Source organism: Denticeps clupeoides, chromosome 8, assembly GCF_900700375.1.
Source record: "Denticeps clupeoides chromosome 8, fDenClu1.1, whole genome shotgun sequence".
NCBI lineage: Eukaryota > Metazoa > Chordata > Actinopteri > Clupeiformes > Denticipitidae > Denticeps > Denticeps clupeoides.
Genome location: NC_041714.1, coordinates 14,828,832 through 14,847,879, shown reverse-complemented (window position 1 = coordinate 14,847,879; position 19,048 = coordinate 14,828,832). Strand labels below are relative to the sequence as shown.

Sequence of the window (19,048 nt, the reverse complement as noted above, 5' to 3'; positions counted from 1 at the left end):
CTGTTGTCCAGCTTATTCACAGGTGTGAACTCGCAAGGTTACTTTGTGTAGATCTGTTATTCGGGCCCGGCGCTGTGGGGTGCTGGTGCCGCACGGGCTGCGGATCCCATAATGCAGTGCGCACCTTGCTGACAAACTGAGCTGAGCACCCTATGCAGAGAGTTCGCGCATCACTTCAAAAGAATCTTGAGCTGCCGCACAACCTTACAACTGCTCTTGTACAGATTCAGCTGTAGTTTAGAGATTTCGTTCGGCAGGGCAACTAAAGCGCTGCATTGTGGGATACGTAGTTTGTGTGTGACGTCTACTCTTAGTGTCGCCAGGCCATAATCAAGGATCTGTATGCGACGATCTTGTGGGATGTTTGACACCCCCGAGCTAAGCTTCATTTAGTGCAGGGGTGTCCAGGCTCACTCTATCTCCCTAATTAGGTGACTAATCGTGGGACTCCTTTGATGAAGATTCCTGACGCCGTGCCTTTGAACAGCCGACCAAAAGGTTAACCTCAGAACCCGGACGCCCTTGGTCTACTCCACAATTGCCGTTAAATGCACATTCGCTGCACTGTCTGCTGTGTGGGTTACTGTGCTGATAATACCAGGGCCATTTCTAATGGGCTGAAAGGTTGCAATAATTCCAGGGGCCAACCACTGGATGGGGCCCATCAACATTAGGCTGTTAATAGGGCCCCTGGGCAATTTAGCAGTTCTAATAAGTAAAACTTCTTTCAATGTCTTCCTTAATTCCCTGTTCTGGTTATCTAATGGTCCAAGAGATAAGTTTTTTTTTCCACTGGGCATTGTCAACAGCAGAAGGCATTACTGGTTTTATAAATATTAGGTTTCAGCAACATGCCTCATTATCAAAAGATCACATAGCTTGTGCATGTGCTGTGAGGCCTACTTATGCTGTCTTAAGAAAGTGTGGACACATGCCCTCAATACAATGCCACCATGATCTTTTTTTGTTCTCCTTCCCAGCAGACCGTGGGTTGCAGAGCTGAAGTCAGTCCCATCATTCCCTTTCAATTTGACCCATACCAGTAATGAATGAAAATTCAGCTCACCAGCTGAAAATTGCCCAAACCCATTTATACGGGCGCTTTTCACAGTTAATGAATTGAAACTGAATGGAACTTGCACTTCACCATATTAAAAGTCAAAAGAGTTTGACTATCTGGTGATGTTGTGGTGGAAATGGACTTATTCTGAATGCCATTCCTCTCTCGAATACTACTCATTGGAAGTGTCTGTGTTTAGCTCCATGCTGCTAGTTTGTGGATACCTTTTCTTTAACTGGCCTATAACTGTCTGTTAACCCATCAGTATCTAAGAGTACTGGTTCCAATTCCTTGAAAGTGAAGAAATTGTCACAGCACACAGTGACTCAACAAAATGTGTCCTCTGCATTTAACATATCACCCTGAGTGAGCAAGTGGGCAGCCATGAAAGGCCCCGGGGAGCAGTGTGTGGGGACGGTGCTTTGGTCAGTGGCACCTCAGTGGCACCTTGGTGGATAATGGGTCTGTTTCCTTACCCGCAAGGCCACCACTGCCTCAGTCATGCATATCTATTGTTATGCATCTATACCCATATACATTTTCACATCATGAAAACTGTTTATGAACAATTAAGGGTTAAGGGTCAACCTCATGGAAACCACACCCACATGCCAGGTGGGTTCTAGAGTTTTACATTCTTTGCCCATAACAGGGATTGCATTTATGTCCATTGCACTACACCTGGGGGTGTGAAATATTGACAGGAGGGGGTCCAGAATGAGGAAGTAGGGTGTTTGAGAGCTGTCTATCATGCCTACAGGGTCATCCCCTTTCGAAACATTGCTTATAAAAACCTTTTCATTTTTTTCTAGTCAGAAATAATAACACGCCAGCAACAGATACAGTACTTTCCGTCCTTGAATTTCTAAGCCGGGTCTTATTTAGCAGCAAGAAGATAAAGCCCTGTGTGGTTTCACACCCCGCCGTTTAAGTTGTGATTTCTTTACCTGTCGCGCGTGTGAGATGAAGGTTGTACTGGCTTTTCTCCACCACTGCACCTTACAGCTCCTACACATCCCCTCCTCTGTTTCATACGAATGGCGTGGCTGCAGGAGAGGGAGAGAGAGAGCGATAGTGGGGGGTGGGGCTTGGCTCTGAAATTAATTACCGCTATCACCTGCGAGGACGCTGAGGCAAGGGATTTCAAAGTGGGGACCTTTTTTCTGCCAGTTTATCTTGGAGGGGGATTGGAATTTTTTTCACCCCCCTCCGGTCGTGATGGGCTTAGCCGTTCTGTGCGCCTAATGCGCCCTGTCTGCATTTATTTATTTACTGTAGCCGCGCTCACGGGCCTGCACTCGGCAGATTTAAGAGGATCGGCTCAGGCTACCGTTGGCTTTTATTCCTGGACGGGAAGCTGCTGCATGGGCTCTTTTCCAAAATGTGACCGAGGCGTATCGCTCAACCTCAGCCGCTGTCTTCAATGGATGATTGCTAATGGAAAGTGCCGTGGCACCGCGTGCCATTACGACCGCACCTTTAGCTTGTCTGTGCATCTTTGTTGCCGGGGTGGCTGAGGCACAATGACAAATACATATGGTGCCCTGGAGAAACATCTGAATCTTCTTAAACCTGTTAAATGAGTGTGTCATTTTGTCACCCCCCCCATATCCCTGTTTAGCATAATGCCCCAAATCCTGATGTTAACACCCCGCTGTGAAAAGAGCGAGTGCGAATTACACTGCAGGTGAATTAGCAGTCAGTAAACACGCCACAACCTCTGCAGACATCTCAGCAGCGGAGACCTAATGCCTGAGAGAAAGAGACACGTCAAGCCAAAATCCAGCATGTCAGTTCTCTCACAAGACCTGAATAGTAATAAAATCTTTCAGAAGTCTTGATGTATTCCCTCGGCGGTACAGTGCAAGGGCTGCTTGAGAAGCATCTCCTAGTTCCCCGGGAGGATTCTTACTGTTGGGTATAAACCATAAAGTGAAACCACACACCGTCATGTCTGTGAGCCAGTGGAACAAATTGTCGGTTTAATTAGCTCTTTACCCTAAAAATCCTTGGAACTCTTGGCTGCTATTAACTTATAGGGCCCTATTTTGAACATCCTGCATGTACAATATTGACTTTAATGAAAACTTTCTTGGTTCTTGCACACTTTGCAAAGAATACATTGTGACTGTCTATAATATTTTAAACTAATCAAGTTGGAAAGAGACTCATTCCAGTCCAAAGTGGCTATGTTGTCATGAGCTATAAACATGCATTGGTCAAACTGAATATGCTTTAATTTTACATTTACATTTATAGCATTTATCTGACGCCCTTATCCAGAGCGACTTACAATCAGTAGTTACAGGGACAGTCCCACCTGGAGCAACTCCGGGTTAAGTGTCTTGCTCAGGGACACAATGGCAGTAAGTGGGATTTGAACCTGGTTCTTCTGGTTCATAGGCAAGTGTGTTACCCACTAGGCTACTACCACCCATTTTCAGAGGCCTAATTATGATTTAGGCTTAATTTACAAGATATTATCAATATGTCTGTTGATTATGAACGACGTGCTCATACAAAGTGTTACCTCTACAGGAGGCTTCCCAACAATTTAACCTCTCATACTCAGTGCCAGCAGATGGAACCTCTACTGCCACAGCTGCCGATGCCTCTTAAACCACACCACCCTCCTATCACCGCCCACCGCCCAATCCTCTTTCACCTGACAGCAGCGTGTTGGGCTCGGCTTGTTAAACCGTCTCTTTATGTTGGTGACCTTTTTACCGCCTGCCTTTGCCGGTGTCTGAAAGGCCTGTAATTGTCTTTGTACCCACCCTGTGTGTCACGCACCCCTGTTCCATGCCCTTGATTCAGCCCCGAGCCTCTTACTTCCTGTTGTTCAAAACATGTCCCCCCACCTCCCTTGAAGTGGTGTGGTAGGAGCACACATAAATAAAGCACGTTTAGTTCACTGGACCTTTGGACCAGTGTCAGCGCACAGTCAGCATTTTAAATATCTCTTGGAGAGACGCACAGTGAATGAAAGCGAGGCCGAGCCGGATCGCCGTAGGAGGAGATTTGGCCTTTTGCTCCGGGTGAATTGGCCACCTATTTATATCAGCTGATTTGTTGTGGCTGCGCTGCTGTTTAAAAGCCTATGGTGAGTGCACTGCCATGTTCTTTGGGCTGCATTTGAAAAGGCAGGAGACAAATCAACAGGGGCGGACTCCACGCTTTTAGATCCGAGGAGTAGTCTTGCTTTGAGCAGTAAAAAGCAGTAAAATCACACAAATGCAGTGGTTGTTCACGACAATTATTCTTTTAATACCAAATAATATTTATTGTAATGTGATGAGTGTTATTTACATGTTTTTCATACATTCTCTACATCACATGACTGCATTTAACCAATGTACAGTGCAGAGGAGCAGCAAATCTGAACACAATCTCAAACTCAAAGCTGTATACCAAACCTGGTCCAACGTCTACAATTCCACCTCTAACATGGAACACTCAGTCACACGTTGGTGGGAGGAGTCAGTAATTGGGTGTCATCCATTCAGACATACCGTGCAACACAAATTTCTCTCTCTAGCCTTTGAACTGCTATTTAAATTACTCTCCTGTACTGTACTGAGTAGTAGTAGAGTATTACTGTCACACGCGTAAGAAAATCCGACTGTTCTAATTTTGAACCCTCAGTGATCCTCATTCTCTTCTCTAATCTCCAATTTAAAGTAATGCTTTGTTATAATTCTCCCCAAGAATTTATATTTATCCTCTGGGCATGATGTAATGTTGTGATGACTGCTAAATACGATTATTGTTATCACTCTATCACCATGGTTACTGCTGTATTGCATTGCCGTCATGGAGACTGGGTAGGGATGACGGAGAGAAAGATTAATATAGGCTTGTGTGTGTATGTGTCCTGTTTCTCCAACTGTGGTTGACTTGTGCATGAGTGGTGATTCAGAACTAATGGTGTGTGTGTGTGTGTGTGTGCGCGCCCACTTTCCTTGTCCTTGCTCTTTAAATGTCTTTCAATACACGTTTTTTCCTCTTGCTGTGTGCAAGAGATGATCTTGCTGTCTGAAGATGATGATCATTATTTTCTTTGTCTGATGACACTCTCTTTCTCTCCATATATAGTTGTGAATATGTAGAATTATAAGAACCTCTCTCTCTCTGTGAATTTCCCATTTTCCCTAAACCTGACACTTTTCCGGTGTCTCACTGTCACTCCCGATCTCTAGATATTTATCCTCCCCTTCCCATTGTTCTCATGTGGGCATTATCTGAATAAATCAGATCTCGGCAGTGTGCCAGTGTGTTAAATATTTCCCTCTCTTACCCTCTGCAGGTTTTATTTAGTCAGCGGAGGGGTGCCGTTCATTATCTGTGGAATCACCGCAGCCACCAACATTGAGAACTACGGCAGTGGAGAGCAGACACCATAGTAAGTGCTGCAAGCATGCCGGCATCAAGGTCATGTTTCCAGCGAGTCGAGTGCAGGATTTACTGACATCTTTTTTTTCTGTATGTCGGGGATGCTGTTAGCTTCAGCAAGCTGTGTGAATTGTCAAACTTAGATCAGCGTGTCTGTTTTATTAAATGTCATTGCTACCTGTCATACCTGTGACCTTCATAAGTGCTGTACATTGTTAAGATGCTGATGTTGTTAGTGTTAGGTGTGCTATATATTTTTTTGGCATTATTGGTTTTGTGTGACACTACCAGTGTCGACTTGATATGACCTACATACAGAATGGTGTGAATGTGCTGTCTTTAAAGTCTATGACCTGAATATGGTTTTGAATTGTAATGGGGACACTGTTTTAGTGAAGTAGTGCTATACTAATGGTTTGCTACTCAGCCTACACATAAGCACCAGAGTACCACAGTAAGTACCACCTAAGGGGTGGTTAGTAGTCTTACGCACTTACCTATGAACCAGAAGACCACAAAGTCACTGGTTCAAACCCCACTTATTACCATTGTGTACCTTAACCCTGAGTGTCTTCAGGGGCGAACTGTCCCTGTAACTACTGATTGCAGTCGCTCTGTTTAAAGGTGTCTGATAAATTTTGGAAATGTTAATGTACAAGAGTAATGCATGTAACAGAGCCCAGTTTATGACACATGCATCATGCATGCAATGAATCTCTTCTTATATAATATTATATTATTTTTCGGATCGCTGGCAGAGAACCTGCATTACCCTCAGTTTAATCTTACTGAGGCACTGGATATGTACAGCATTGGAGTTCACAGTGCCATCACTGTGCTATTATTAAAATAATAAAAAAAAATTAATCAGGTAATTGTTGAAAGTTCCAGGCCACACAATATGCTGCTCTTTCACAGTGTATTTTAAATGTTATTCTTGTAAAATACATCAAAAAGCTTCATAAAATGTCTTTGTTTTGACAAAACCTCTGGCATGAAGTGCATAAAATCTGATTGTTGATTAGGCTCTAACATCTGACCTGTGCTCAGTTAAGCTAATGAATGATCTGTTATTTCGGCGTAGAGTAACTGACCAGGCCTGGTCTGTGAGTGTATGTTGAGTGCAGAGTTTTAATCGTTAGCTTGTCTTCTCTTTCAGTTGCTGGATGGCATGGGAGCCCAGTCTGGGTGCCTTCTATGGCCCGGTGGCCTTTATCGTCCTGGTGACCTGCATTTACTTCCTGTGCGCCTTCATCCAGCTGCGCCACCATCCAGAGAGGAAGTATGAGCTGAAGGCTCTGAGTGAGGAACAGCAGAGACTCGCCTCGGCCGATCTGCCCCACCACTGCCACCAGGGATCCGAGCTTGGAGCTCCTGCTGGTGGAAGAGGAGGGCACTGCCACGGGACCCCCTGCTGCCCTGGTGGTGCCGGCCTCATCAACCCGTCGCTCCTGGCCAACGAGCATTCGTTCAAAGCCCAGCTACGCACAGCCGCCTTCACCCTCTTCCTCTTCCTGGCCACGTGGACCTTTGGGGCGCTTGCGGTGTCCGTGGGCCACTTTCTGGACATGATCTTCAGCTGCCTGTACGGCGCTTTCTCCGTCACACTGGGCTTGTTTGTGCTCATCCACCACTGTGCCAAGCGTGATGACGTCTGGCACTGCTGGTGCTCCTGCTGCCCCGGGCGCCAGCAGCAGCGGCCGCCACAACGCAGCGGCAGCACTGTTTCGGCCATGGCCTGCCATAACAACAACGGCAGCGGCAGCTGCTCCGCCCATGGGCACATTCGCCATGGCCGGCCAAAGCTGAACGTCAATGGAGATACGCTGGCCCACGGGCATCACCTCCATGCCCACTGTGCCCATGTGGATTCACCCTGCCCGGGTAAGGCTTTGCTGAGCAATCTTCATGCGCCCTGCAAGCTGGGTAACCTTCAGGCCGTGGCCGCCATACCTCCACCCAACACGCCATGTCTGTCGCCAGGCGCCGTGCCCTGTTGTGCTGCTCTGCACTCTCAGCAGCTGCTGGAGGAAGAGGAAGAGGAGGAGGATGACGAAGAGCCTCCTGCCCACGTGCTGCTTCATGCCCACCCAGAGGGCTGCCGGCCCGCCATCCACCTCCACCGCTGCCTGAAGGGGAGTGGAAGGACTAAGATCCGCCATTTTGGCCGCCACCGCGGATCAGTGGGTGGAAGTGAGAGGGACTGCGCCTACCATATCCCCTCGGGGGTCGATGTAGTTGGAGGAGTTGGCGGCAGTGGCAGCGGGCACAGCTCGCGCGCGGGGAGCCCTCACAGCATGCTGGAGTGCCACACCGGGCACTTGTGCCATCTTGCGACCCACGAGGCCACCCACGAGGCCACCCACTCTCACCCGCACCTCGAGGGCCACCACAGCTGCCATGCTGGCCTTTGCCACCCCCGTCACATCTGCTGCACCAAGGCTGAGCTTTTCCCTATGCTCTGCCAGGCAGATGTGGCCACCAGCGACGCCGGTGCTTTCCTCTGCGGCTGCGGCAAGATGGCCGCCTCCGGTGAGGAGGAACTGGGCGTGGCCGAACACCTGGAGATGCACTCGCGCAGACAATCCTACCCCCAGAACACGCCACCCAATCAAAATGGAATTCTCAAGGGAAGTCTGCACGAGGGCTTCCTTTACCCCTCAGACAGTACGGGAAACATACGCACCGGACCGTGGAGGAATGAAACTACCGTGTAGTTCAAAGGGCTCCACTTTCCCAAAACTATTCCCAAATACTGGATATACACCCCCCCCAACCGCCTGCAACACTCTACCAGTCAGTAGACTCTCAACCTCAACACTGACATGATGTTTTATTTTTTGTTTCTCACGCCTCACGCTTGCTTTCCCTACAGTTCTTGTACAGCTCACTTACTTGTGTCATAACGAGTCACTTTTATTTTACGGAAAAATTCACATGCCACAATTTACCTCATACTTTGTTATTTTCACTTCACAGTTTGCGTGTGTGTGTTTGTGCGTGTGTGTGTAAAAGCATGTGTACTATCACACTAATTTCAACCCTCTTCTGAAATAATGTAGCGACTGCATCCGTTAAGTTTGCCAGCGTAGGAGTCGGTGTCCCCATGTTGTAACCTGAGTACTTAGAGAAAGCTCAATGTTTGTACTTGTCCAAGACAAACACACCAGCAATTTCCAGTCATCTAGACAACATATGTCATATACTGTGAATAACAACTAGAGAAATCTTAGTAACTTATGAAAATATCCAAAATGAGAGTGTGTGGGGCTGTATCATGTCTCTTATCCGTCCCGTTGTGCAGGAGACGTGTAGCAAATGCATTTCCATTGTGCTGACCTCTGGTGCTAGAACGACAACACCATGTCCTGTAGCACAGCAGTCACTCATGAGTAAAATACTACCTAAAACCCATTAACGGCACAGTGATGTCACATAGACCTTTTAGTAAATACAACAAGTGTGTGTCTATCATATTTGTGCCGTCTCTATTGCAGTGTTGGTCAGCAGAACGCAGGCCATGTTTTGTGGCAGGATCAGATGAACACCGCATTCGGTGCTAACACCCTCCTCTTCCCTGTTTGTCTGCTTGTATGGTGTGGCCAAGCATGTCTTTTAGGGTTTCCAGATATTAATACACATGAGACCGTGCTGTGTGGAAGCTGTCTGTAGCTGGGTTAGGATGCAACATGCATAGCATGCCATTAAAAGATTGACACAACATTAGCGGACTAAATGTGGCAGTAAGAAATGTGCCAGCAGTGTGCTTACATGTACAGTAAGGTAAAACGGAAATGTGTCCTTTGACCTCCTTGATTCCCTTACATTTATAGCTGTGTCTCAATGTTTAGACCACAACGTTCTCCAGATTACATTTTTCGGCTGCAGTCATCATTGTGTCCATCATGGCCTCCAAATATTCACAGTTTTTTTTTGTTGTTTTTTGCAAGAGGGTGAAAATTAAGTTATTCAGATTTTGAATTGTGCAGTGATGCCTGGACCACCATCCTATTTCAGGATGCTTTGCTGCAATCCTCAGTTAATGAGGTTTGATCTTGTGCGGACCATTGTAGATGTCCTCAGTGTTTTTTATAAATGTGTATAATTCAAATCTCTGGTAGTTTCTACTTGGCTACAGTAGAAGCTAAATTGATTCCCCAAAAGCAGGGGCAATGTGAGCATGCTAATAAGGAAGAACATACGAATGGGACTCACACAAAACTGATAAAGAAAGGAAAACACATGACTGAGGGGGCAGAGGACTATCTTGAATATGATGCGGAGTTCTGTGTTGCAAAGACATCGAGACACAGTTTATTTTATTTTATTTTGTTTCTCTGCAGTATGCAAATGGCAGCATCTCAACCCGCGTTGTAGCAACTGTCACAAACCTGATGCTTTTAGACAGGCGTGATCACATGCTCCTTAAGGTGTCAAAGTTCTTTCCCACCACATTCAGAAACCTCTCACAACAGATGTCCGTGAATTGGAAATGAGATGTCAGTCGTCCCGTTGTGTTGTGTACATTTCACAAAGCTGCGACGAACTGTCAAGCACTTGTACAGAATGGGTTCTAATGATTTTATTTTGCTAAAAGAGTAATTTAAGAGAACGTGAGTGTATAGTGAGATTTTTTAAAAGGGAAAAATGGGGACCCCTTATATTCTAAATGCTCAGTATCTGAGTTTTGAGACATGCTGTTTATCTTTGTTTGTCATGCATCTGTCCATGCGTCCTCAACCTGCAGTTCACTGTGTGCCAGCGCCCACAGGAATGTCACAGAATATTGTTGGAATATGATGTTCACACACGGGGCTCTTTTTCCTTTTTTTTCTGAGTTGGTTTCTGGACGTGTTTCAGTTTGCCGTGTGCAACCACGGTGGGGTTACTGTGGGTCAAAGCGAAAGGGTCCCTAGCTCCTCACCAACATCATGTTTGTGTTTATTGGAATCGGATGTTGCCACTTTCAACTCGTGGAACCTACCAAACAGGAGCCTAAAATTGGAGCAGAACCTGATGGATTAACATGGAGTATTCCAGGACCTCGTGAAGACTCTTCGTGAACCCCCCCAACCATCCCTCAGCACTTTGTGGGCTTTAGGGTGTGAACGTGGAGCACCACCTTGTGCAATGTTCCATACGGCAGGCTGGAATAGGGGCCTGGCCCCCGGAAGCAGTTCTGACCCCTGCGGCTTTGGAGGGGGGTCTCACTGTTCCGTGCCGTTTGTGTCACAATGTCGTACGTCAGTACGCGCACACCGGCGGCGCTGTAACCGAACCCAAAGCCATTTCTCATTTTCTACATCACCATGGATTCCAATAAATGTATTTTTTCACCATCGACAAAACACAGACTCTGGTGTGTGTGTTCGCTGTGTGCACTGTATTGTGTGTTTATGTGTGTGTTTTGCAACAGCAGAGATTAAGATGTTGCGAGGCTCTCTAGTGGACTGACTGTGTGTGTGTGTGTGTGTGTGTGTATGTAAGCATGCCTTAAAAAGATCACAAATCACACAAGACCTGACAGATCCATGGAATGCCAAGATGCATTTAATATGCAGCTGCAGCGTGTCTCTCTCTCACACACACACACACACACACACACACGCGCACACATAACCACAGACCCGTCCTCACCCCACTGATTATTCCAGTGGCTTATTTTTAACTGCAGTCATGGAGATGTCACAGAGCCGGGCATAGTGGACCCATGTTTGAACCCATTTGTGTGTGTGTGTGTGTTTAAAATTTTCCTTGTATTCTTAAACTGGAGGTCAGACCAACAAGGAGACTGGCTTCTGTTCCAGTGCTCCAGTCTCATGCCACAGTCAAATTGACCGTGACATAGTGTTTTTCCCCACTGACTGTGCCACCTCCGGTAGCCTGAACTGGAAGTGCATTTTTTTATTTTTTTTTTACTGGCGTTCTTGGAAATTACTGTGGACCCGCCCTGTGCCCAGTGTCTCATTTATGGCATTTATCATACGCTCTTATCCAGAGCGACTTATAATCAGTAGTTAAAGGGACAGTCCCCCTGGAGCAACTTAGGCTTAAGTGTCTTGCACAGCGAGAGAATGGTAGTAAGCGGGATTTGAACCTGGGTCTTCTGGTTCATAGGTAAGTGTGTTACCCACTTGGCCACTACCACCCTCTCAGAATGGTGGCTTTGGCAGCTGCAACCGAGAGTAAGATTCAGTGATTATGGATGTACAATAAAATACAAGTTCATGCTCTTAAATGAAGCCTTAAATAATGGAAATCAGAACCCTGTGATCCCAACTGTTTTTATTCATTATTACGGTCTGAATATTTTGATTATACTTTCCATGTGGGACAGTGGTGGCCTATCGGGTAAGGAAGCAGGCCTGTAATCAGAAGGTTCAAATTCCAATCTTCCAAGGTGCCACTGAGCAAAATACCGTCCCCACACACTGCTCCCTGGGCACCTGTCATGGCTGCCCACTGCTCACTCAGGGGATGGATTTTTAATGAGACAAATATGAGTGCAGTGAATATATAATCTTAAAAAATATAATGATAACGTTTCTACGGCTGCAGAAATTCCAACAAAAATGTGAGTATTCTCAATTCTGACTTACAACATGTTGTCCATTTTTTGTAATTCCCTTTCTGGTACGGGACACATCATCCTGCACATAAAGTGTTTCACCTTAGAACATACATGGGAGCTTTCGCATCATTTTTCTCGGCACTAGTAGTGTTGTAAAAGTGAATTACACTTCGCAAATGTAGTGGGGGCTGGTGACGTGTGGCCACTTTAGAGAACATTCTATACAGTGCTACCTTATAATATAATGGCACTGCCTGTATGAATTTGAACGGACTCGTTATTTATTAGCCTCATTTGTATTGGTTCAGCTTTAGAGGACACGTGAACGGCCGCGTTCTGAAACGGGAGTTAGCTGTCAGTGGTGGCCTGTTAATGTGAAAGCAGTACGCGTACCGCAACAGTTATTAGCGAAAGAGGCATTAAACACAAAGTGCCGTTATCCTCTTCACTCCACCAGATGTTCCTCATGCGGAATCCTCTGTGTGAACAACCTTCAGACTTGGGTTAATACCCTTGAAAGCTGCTGAATGATAAATGGGGAGGAGGGCAGCTGTGTTGTGATTAGAATTGGCCTCAGCTCGGCTATAAATTACCTCCTTTACATTTCCAGCTCCCGTCCAGATTATTCTTATTCCTCGTTATAATGTTTCAAGAAAATCAAGGTTAAAATAAAAAAAAATATATATATATATGATTAAAAATCTGGCCGGCACGTTGTCATTTGTAGGAGTACAAATCTGAAATGCAATGGATAATGCACTTTATTACAAACATCTGTATAAAGAAATTCACAGAAAGATAAATAGGCATTACGCTTAAACAAGATGAATGTTTTATTTTTCACTTTTCTTTTTTTCATTTGAGTTGCACAAAATAAACAGAATGGACTCCATGTCACAGGGTGGATCCACCGCTTTAAATGTACTTTTACTGAAACACAACATTTCATCCTTGTCTGTACAGTCATGTAGATGGCAGTAAAGTTCCAAGGAAATACGCTGAACACAAAGTCACTGGTTATGCAAGCAATTGGTGTAAATCATCCAGAATGAGGAAGTAGAGTGAGTGAGAGCTGTCGATCTTCCCTTTCCCTTTTAAAACATGGTTTATAAAAAAAATATTTTAAGTTCTGTTTCTGTCCAACTCCTTCAAGACTGTTGGAAAAGAATTTCAGGTGATGACCTCTTGAAGCTCATCGAGAGAATGCCAAGAGTGTTCAAAGCAGTAATCAGAGCAAAGAAACTAGAATATAAAACATGTTTTCACTTATTTCACCTTTTTTTGTTAAGTACATAACTCCACATGTGTTCATTCATAGTTTTGATGCCTTCAGTGAGAATCTACCAACGAAAATGGTCATGAAAATAAAGAAAACACATTAAATGAGAAGGTGTGTCCAAACTTTTGGCCTGCACTGTGTGTTTTGAAATTAAATTACAGTTCTGTTTTTCATGTGTACTTTGTGTAATTAGGTATGTAAAGTTTACAGTCTGGCCTTTGGAAAAAGTAGGAAAATGAGTGCTGTCTTGCTGGGCCACTGGTGCCTTTCAGGCTGTTCCCAGATCAGGTAGGGGAGGGGTCTGTTAGCGTCGCTCTCTGTGCGCCACGGGCACGATTGTCATGCAGGGGAGATGCGGGATGTCAGGGGCAAAACCCCCTGTGAGGAGGGGGTCCTCCGGCAGCTGCTTTATTACATTCCAGACAGATGTGATGTTTATGAGACAATTACATTTTATTTATTTTTTTCTGGCATCTGCACACATGCTGTTTCAATTATGATGAATGTTCATTGGACGTCAACGTTGCAGAGGGCCTTCTTAACTGCCGCAAAACCACGCCTGCTGTCACCAAATCTGCTGGCAGGTTAATTCATTCCGTTCAGTTCCAGAGCGATGTGCAAACGTGCAGCTGTTTCAAAAACGTATACCACCATTAACACATATATTTCAAAATTCGAAAATTCCAAAGATCTGATGGCGGAAAACACTATTTTGCTTCTCGCTCTGCGAGAAAAGTACGACCACATACGAGGAATGACAGTTAACGCAGATCAAGCAGCAGCAGCACATGATGGACTGGAGAGCCACAGACTGTCCGTAAAAAAATCTGTCCTTGCCTGAAATGCAGGGCCTCCATGATCGAGGCAGAAGACAACATGGTAGGAATAAGTAGAGCGCTTGATGGAACTGAACAGATGGACGGAGCGATGAGAAACAGAGAGAAATAGAAAGTTATTTATTTTCTACATATCTGAACCCAAAGAAAAGGCAGCGTTCAGTGGAAGCTGAGTTCTCCAACACTCGTGGGAATAGTCATTAAAAATAATGGGAATATTTTATCTGTTTTTACATTCCCTTTTTCCAGCCATATTCCATACTTTAAATAATTTGCCTTATTTTCCTGTTAGAAAACACATACAGGAGAGAATGCATCCTTTTCTCTTCCATAGTTAAGGACATTGATTTATGCACAAGAATCTGTCAGGTTTAAATAAATTATGCTCTCTCAGAGGCACGTTCTCCAAGTGGAGTAGGTGGTACACAGACTTCTGGGTTCAGTGCGAAAATCAAAAAAAGCTGTCGGGGCAGAGGAGCGATCATTGATTTATTCCTATGTGTAAAAAGATGAATTGTGCTTGGAGACCAGGCATTAATTAACAGCACTAGGTCCACGGTCCATCTTTAAGTGGCACCAAGAGCCACCCTTGACAGTGGTTCTCTTGACTCTCATCTCATATGCTATTATTGGAGAAAATAACTGCAATTATCTCACTCTTGTTCTCTCCTTCGGTCTCTATCATCTGAAAAGTTTGAAGAGTTCAAATGTGTTGGGATTTTGTTTAGTCTGCGTTATAAGACTTATTCTGAAAATTGTAATGGAGACCTTAGTGACCCAACCAGCTGTTCATGGAAGATTCAGACATCTTCTTAAAATGCACACTTGGGAGAATTACGCCAAAACATTGTTTTTTGGCATATGTTTCTTACTTATTGAATTGCATCCACTCGGATGTGTTCAGCCATAAATAATGGCTGTTAAAATTTTAACGGACTGTCAGGTTTGCACGTTGCACATTTGATGTCTTGAGTAGACAAATGCTGTCCCCTGCTGGCACTTTTATGACATGTTCTATAACAGGACCACGTCGGGAAACTGGTCCTAGATCAAAATACAAAGGGAATCTTGTCAATATGAATGTAAAATGTAGAAGATGCAGTAAATATACAAATAATATTTAACATTATCACTGGGTGTAAGATAAAATGAGATAATAATTTAGTAGTCCCACAAATGGGAAATTTTCATTGTCCTGGAGGAAAGTGTCCTGGACACAGTAGAAGATAATAGCAGCAGAAAAAAAATGAAATAACAAAAGAAATAGGTGCTTGTGTAGATCGGAAGAGCAAAGGAAGCAAAGTCTGTTCCCATAATTCTCTTTGGAATGAGATAACATTCCAGTCAATTCCCTTTCGGAATGAGATTTCATTTGTCATTGAACGATACCTCAGCCACTGAGTGGAACTCATTTTTTCTTCACTTTCTCTTGCATAGGATCATGTCGCCTGCACTAATGTACTTCTGTTAAAATGGTACAATGTTTTAATGAGCATTTGTAAATGAGATGATCTGCAACATAGAGACATGTAAAGGAAAATTAATATATTAATTGGCTTAATGGACAGCCTGCTTCACACGCATAAAATCTGATATACTTGAGACTGAATGTATAGACCTTGAGCACAAATATGATTTAAACGCAGAGAAGTGAGCAAAATTGGATTTCTTTCATTTCATTAAGATTCAAGCTCTTAGCAACTCTTGATATTCATGACATATATAAAAATACATAGGAGCCTGATTCTAAATTAGGGAGAAAAAAATATTTTTCACCCTCTGAAGGGGTCTCCTTTCAGAACCTTTAATCACATAGAGGTGGCATATACACGGGGCAGTGGTTGGCCTAGCAGGTAAGAAAGCGAAAGGTTTCCAGTCCGAATTCGCCAAAGGCGCCACTGAAGATCCACTGAGGAAAGCACCGTCCCCACACACTGCTCCCCAGCCACCTGTCATGGCTGCCCACTGCTCACCAAGGGTGATGAGTTAAATCAAGAGGACATATTGTACTGTCTATTACAATAAAAGGCTGATTTGGGTAGAATATTTTGCCCCCTTTCCATAAAGCATATAGGTCTTTTCTGTTTTAGCATTTTGCAGATGTGCGTGTGTGTGTGTGTGTGTGTCTATATATATATATATATATATATATATATATATATATAGAGAGAGAGAGAGAGAGAGAGAGAGAGAGAGAGAGAGAGAGAGAGAGAGAGAGAGAGAGAGAGAGAGAGGTGGCGCATTAGACCAGGGGCTCATCTGTTTCCAAAATGCATCACAAACTGCTTGAGAAAGCTGTTCTACTATGATAATTGGTGATGAAAATAAATTATGTTCAATAAGATGTACTTCTGTTTATTCAGTTAAATAGCTGCATCCATGTTACCACGTCACGTTTGATGTGGTAATTTCACAGTTCGAAGACTCGTTCTCGCCCCCTACAGTGCAATTCGGGTAGGTATACATACGCGCTAAAATATCAAGGTGAAAGTGTAGCGGTTCTTCTTCTGTGCTGTGTAACTTTTTAATTTCGTTTCTTGAACGCAAATGATGAGCTGACACCCAAGAGATTTTCTGTGCAAAGTGTATTCTGTACAACAAGCAAGGTCGCGTCACACATCGCGTCTTTCTGCACCTCTCTCTACAATATACAGTATTAAAAGAACATAAAAAAAATATTCACAAAATAACACACATGTAAAATATTCCTAATATGTACATAAATTAAAATGAAAGAAATAACTTTTTGCACACAAACCCCACGCACCTCTCACAGCTCACGCCATGTGTCCAAGAGAACTAAACCGGGTCTCAAAAACAAAATAAAAGTCTTTAGGAAATAAGAAAATAAAAGACACAAGAAAGAAGAAATATACTTATAAATCTAGTGTAACCATTTAACTCCAGCACAATAGCTTGCGTAGTATAGACTCAGCTCCCAACCCAACTTTGTAAACAGATTAACGGCGATATTTTTTCGCCGTTAAGAGTCTCTCGTTAACGCAGCACGTTAACGCCGATAACGGCCCACCACTACTAAATATACATTTTTAATTAAGTATTTCCTAAAAAGGAAGGTTTTTAGTACTTGCATCTTAAGTGACTCAGCTGTTGTAGCATCTAGTGGAGCCAAAACTAAAAAAGAGTCTAGATGAATGCTTTCTATTGAATGCTTTTATTTCCTTGATGGTGGTACCAGTCAAGCCATGCAGGAGGACCTGAAGAATCGAGGTGCAGAGCGAAGAGTGATGAGAGATCTGATGTATCTGACGATCAGATCTGATTCGAATCTGATGCGAAACAGGAAGCTGGAGGAGGGAATGAAGCAATGACATGGGAGAATTTGGGAAGGTGGAAAACCAGTTGTGCTGCAGTGTTGTGTATCATCTGAAGAGGTTGAGTAGAGCTAAGAGGCAGACCGGCCAGAAGTGAGTTACAGTAGTCCAGGTTTGAGATGACCAGAGATTGGACAAGTATCTGGGTAGCCTGTGTTAATAAAAATGGACGAATTCTTCTAATGTTGAATAGAGAACATAATCGAAAGAGATTGGAAATGTGAGACAAGTAGGAGAGGGAACTATGCCAAGGTTGCATGCAGCAATGACACAATGTGTGTTGAGAAAGAAACCCTCATATTGTTCTCTGGCGAGTGATAAAATGTTGTTCTCCATCTGTAGACCTTTGCTTGACAGAAGGCCAGATTGGAGAATTGTCCATGGAGATGTTTAAATTCTGCTGTGGGGAGGAGTTAGCAGGAATGAGTAGCAGTTCAGTTTTTTTTACCTGGTTTCAGTTTCAGATGATGAACTGGAATCCAGGATGAGATGTCAGACAGTCAAGCAGAGATCTTGGTGGACACATGTACATCTCATGGTGGATAACAGGAGACGAGCTGGCTGACATCTGAGTCATCTGACCAAAGGATGGTCAAGAAGGTCATGCGTCAAATGCTGCTGAAAGGTCCAGTAGGATAAGAACAGAATATTTTGCTGAACAACAACCAGAATTTTGTAACAACCAGAATATCATTTTGCAGACACGCATTCCACAAACTAACAGTGTGTCTCCCATCTGCCCCAGGGGAGTCTGGGAACTTGTTGGCTGCACCATTAGTGGCTGCCCTCCACCTCCTGCTCAAGAAAGCCTGTCACGCATCTTCACATCTTCAGCTTGTCGCCTTAGCCTGGGGTACCCAGACCCTGGGGATGTGTGGCATCCCTGTCCTGGATTCCAGGATGATTTTTTTTTTTTTTTTTTCAGATAAGATGAGTCTGGGTCTTGGAGAAGCTTGAAATGTGAACGCTGGAAGTTTTACTGATATGTGGAGACTTAGATTCTGTAAACTGCTTATGAGCACGAGTTGATATACAATTTTAATGTACTGTGCAAAAGTCAAACAGGAAAGAACATAACCTCAGTTTATACAAGCAGCATGGAATTTTGTCAGACGCTGTTCATATTTATCAGACGCCCTTATCCAGAGCAACTTACAATCAGTAGTTACAGGGGACAGTCCCTCCCTGGAGCAACTCAGGGTTAAGTGACTTGCTCGGGGACTTGCGAGTGTGTTACCCATTAGGCTACTACCACCCAAACTTCAAATAGCTTTGCTACTGATTACAACTTGTGCACAGGACTGTATTAGCGGTTAGTGGGGAAATATTAGTACAGATCGATGGCTGTGTTTGAATTATTCGGCATGGTTCTAAGGGCACCATGAAATGATTAGGCATGATTACTGTTTTACCGTGACATGCCTGATGATGCAGACAATCAGCCTCTTGGCAAGTTTTGGACATGATGCAATGTTTGGAAACCCACTGCAAGACATTGGGACTACAGAAGGAAGACACAGAACTGTTTTCAAAAAAGATAAATGCAGCATCTCAACATGGACAACATAGACAATT

The 19,048-nt window shown here is 44.1% G+C and overlaps 1 protein-coding gene across 1 annotated transcript in view; it reads left to right on the top strand.

The window, feature by feature from the left end:
• adgra1b (adhesion G protein-coupled receptor A1b) overlaps positions 1 to 10,800 on the top strand; it is a 120,086-nt gene extending 109,286 nt beyond the window's left edge. Inside the window, exons 18-19 of the mRNA XM_028989980.1 lie at positions 5,367 to 5,462; positions 6,612 to 10,800. Coding sequence (XP_028845813.1) covers positions 5,367 to 5,462; positions 6,612 to 8,169 — 1,654 coding nt within the window. The 3' untranslated portion in view covers positions 8,170 to 10,800. The remainder of the gene's footprint in view (positions 1 to 5,366; positions 5,463 to 6,611) is intronic.
• The last annotated feature ends 8,248 nt before the right edge of the window (positions 10,801 to 19,048 follow it).